The sequence below is a fragment of the Sinocyclocheilus anshuiensis genome, unplaced genomic scaffold, assembly GCF_001515605.1.
Source record: "Sinocyclocheilus anshuiensis isolate Anshui unplaced genomic scaffold, SAMN03320099.WGS_v1.1 scaffold61, whole genome shotgun sequence".
Classification (NCBI taxonomy): Eukaryota; Metazoa; Chordata; class Actinopteri; order Cypriniformes; family Cyprinidae; genus Sinocyclocheilus; species Sinocyclocheilus anshuiensis.
In genome coordinates, this window is record NW_015536473.1 from 361,423 (window position 1) to 363,164 (window position 1,742).

The following is a 1,742-nucleotide window of genomic DNA, read 5'->3' on the forward strand; positions in this document are numbered from 1 at the left end:
CGTAACTTGTCAGTGAACTACGGCTCTGTGTAGTAAATGCTGCTCCATCTGAAAGCAGGTGATGGAGATTTACTACTGATCACAGAACTGGCTTTACTGACGAGATGCACATGCCAATCGCCTTAGAATAATCATGCAGCCCTAAAAACTATTATTATATTTGTCTACAAATGTACAAGTATAAAACAACTTAAATGTGTTTTTATATATATTATTTTTATTATATAAAATATATTTTTAGATATATAAAAGAACTAATATTTTTAGATATCTAAAAAATATATACAAATGATATTTATATTAGTGCTGTCAAATGATTAATCGCGATTAATCGCATCCAAAATAACACACACAGATACACACACACACACACACATACAGGAGGATAGATCGTCTCTCCCAGTGTGTTCTGCTTGCAGGAAATCCCTCACTTACTGTTTCCTGTGTCTGTCTCCTAATAAAACATCCTGTCTGATAAGAGATCAGAGCAACACGACTGATTATTTACAGTCTCATCACAGCGCCGCCTACAGGACACACACAATGTCAACTGTGCTGAAGTGTGTGTGTGCGTGTGTGTGTGCGTGTGTGTGTGTGTGTGTGTGAACTCATCATTTAAACATGCATAAATTCAATATATATATATTATTTCATTTCCATTTAGTTTGTTGAAGTATTAAAATAACTCAAATTAAATAAAACTAAAAACTTAATAAAATACTTATACAGACATAATAAATTCAGACATAATGTAACTAAAATTAAAATAAATAACAAATACAAATAATACAAATCAAATGACAGTAGTTTATCAGTAATCCTACAAAATAACACTGCCAAACTTACATGCTAAAAAACAACAACTTACTTACACATAGTAAGAAATGGTTATAAAAACTGAAACAGAAGCGAAACAAGTAGTAGGAAAGAGGAGAAATAAAAAGCAATACTTATTTCTTTATATTTTTGTCTTTTAAATTGAAGTGTAATTGAGAAGAGATCATGAAAATACAGTTGACATTTCCTCACCCTCATGTAATTCAGAGATGTTTTATTTTTATATTTTTTGTTTTCATTTGAATTTTGAAGTTTTAGTAACTTTTGTGTTTTAGTAAGTTTGTTATTTTTATTATATATTTTTATTTATTTTCTTAAAAAAATTCTTCAAATGTCTACATAGTTTTTATTAATTTTATTCATTAATTTTTAAAGTTATGTTTTAGTTAACTATAATAATTCTGTATATATATACATATACATACACATACACACGTGTATATATATATATATATATATATGTTTATATCACAATCAATATCATTAATATGTAATCTCTGTCTCTGTGCAGGTTCTACTCTTCTCCGTACAGCATCACTGCTAACAGGATGATCGCCCAAGTGTCCATCACTCCGTTTATCACCACTTCACCCATCTCTACATATCAGGTGTGTGTGTGAGTGTGTGAGTGTGTGAGTGTGTGAGTGTGTGAGTGTTAAATTCAATTAAATCATATTAAATCATATTAAAAGCATATGTCTTCATCTCATATGAGTGGACTTCATCTTAAACCAACCTGACAAAATTAATATTCATTTGATTAATTAAAGAACATTATTTGTTATTGAATTATTGAATTATTTCTAGAATGAATTTAACGTGCATGAATGTAAATAATAATTTATAATTTATTCATACACACACATATATATATATATATATATATATATATATATATATATGTA

At 28.2% G+C, this 1,742-nt stretch overlaps 1 protein-coding gene across 1 annotated transcript in view; it reads left to right on the top strand.

Moving 5' to 3' along the window:
- The window catches only part of LOC107703895 (RNA-binding motif, single-stranded-interacting protein 3-like), a 39,350-nt gene that overhangs the window by 29,505 nt on the left and 8,103 nt on the right, over positions 1–1,742 (top strand). Inside the window, exon 9 of the mRNA XM_016506732.1 lies at positions 1,349–1,445. Within this exon, the coding sequence (XP_016362218.1) occupies positions 1,349–1,445 (97 nt within the window). The remainder of the gene's footprint in view (positions 1–1,348; positions 1,446–1,742) is intronic.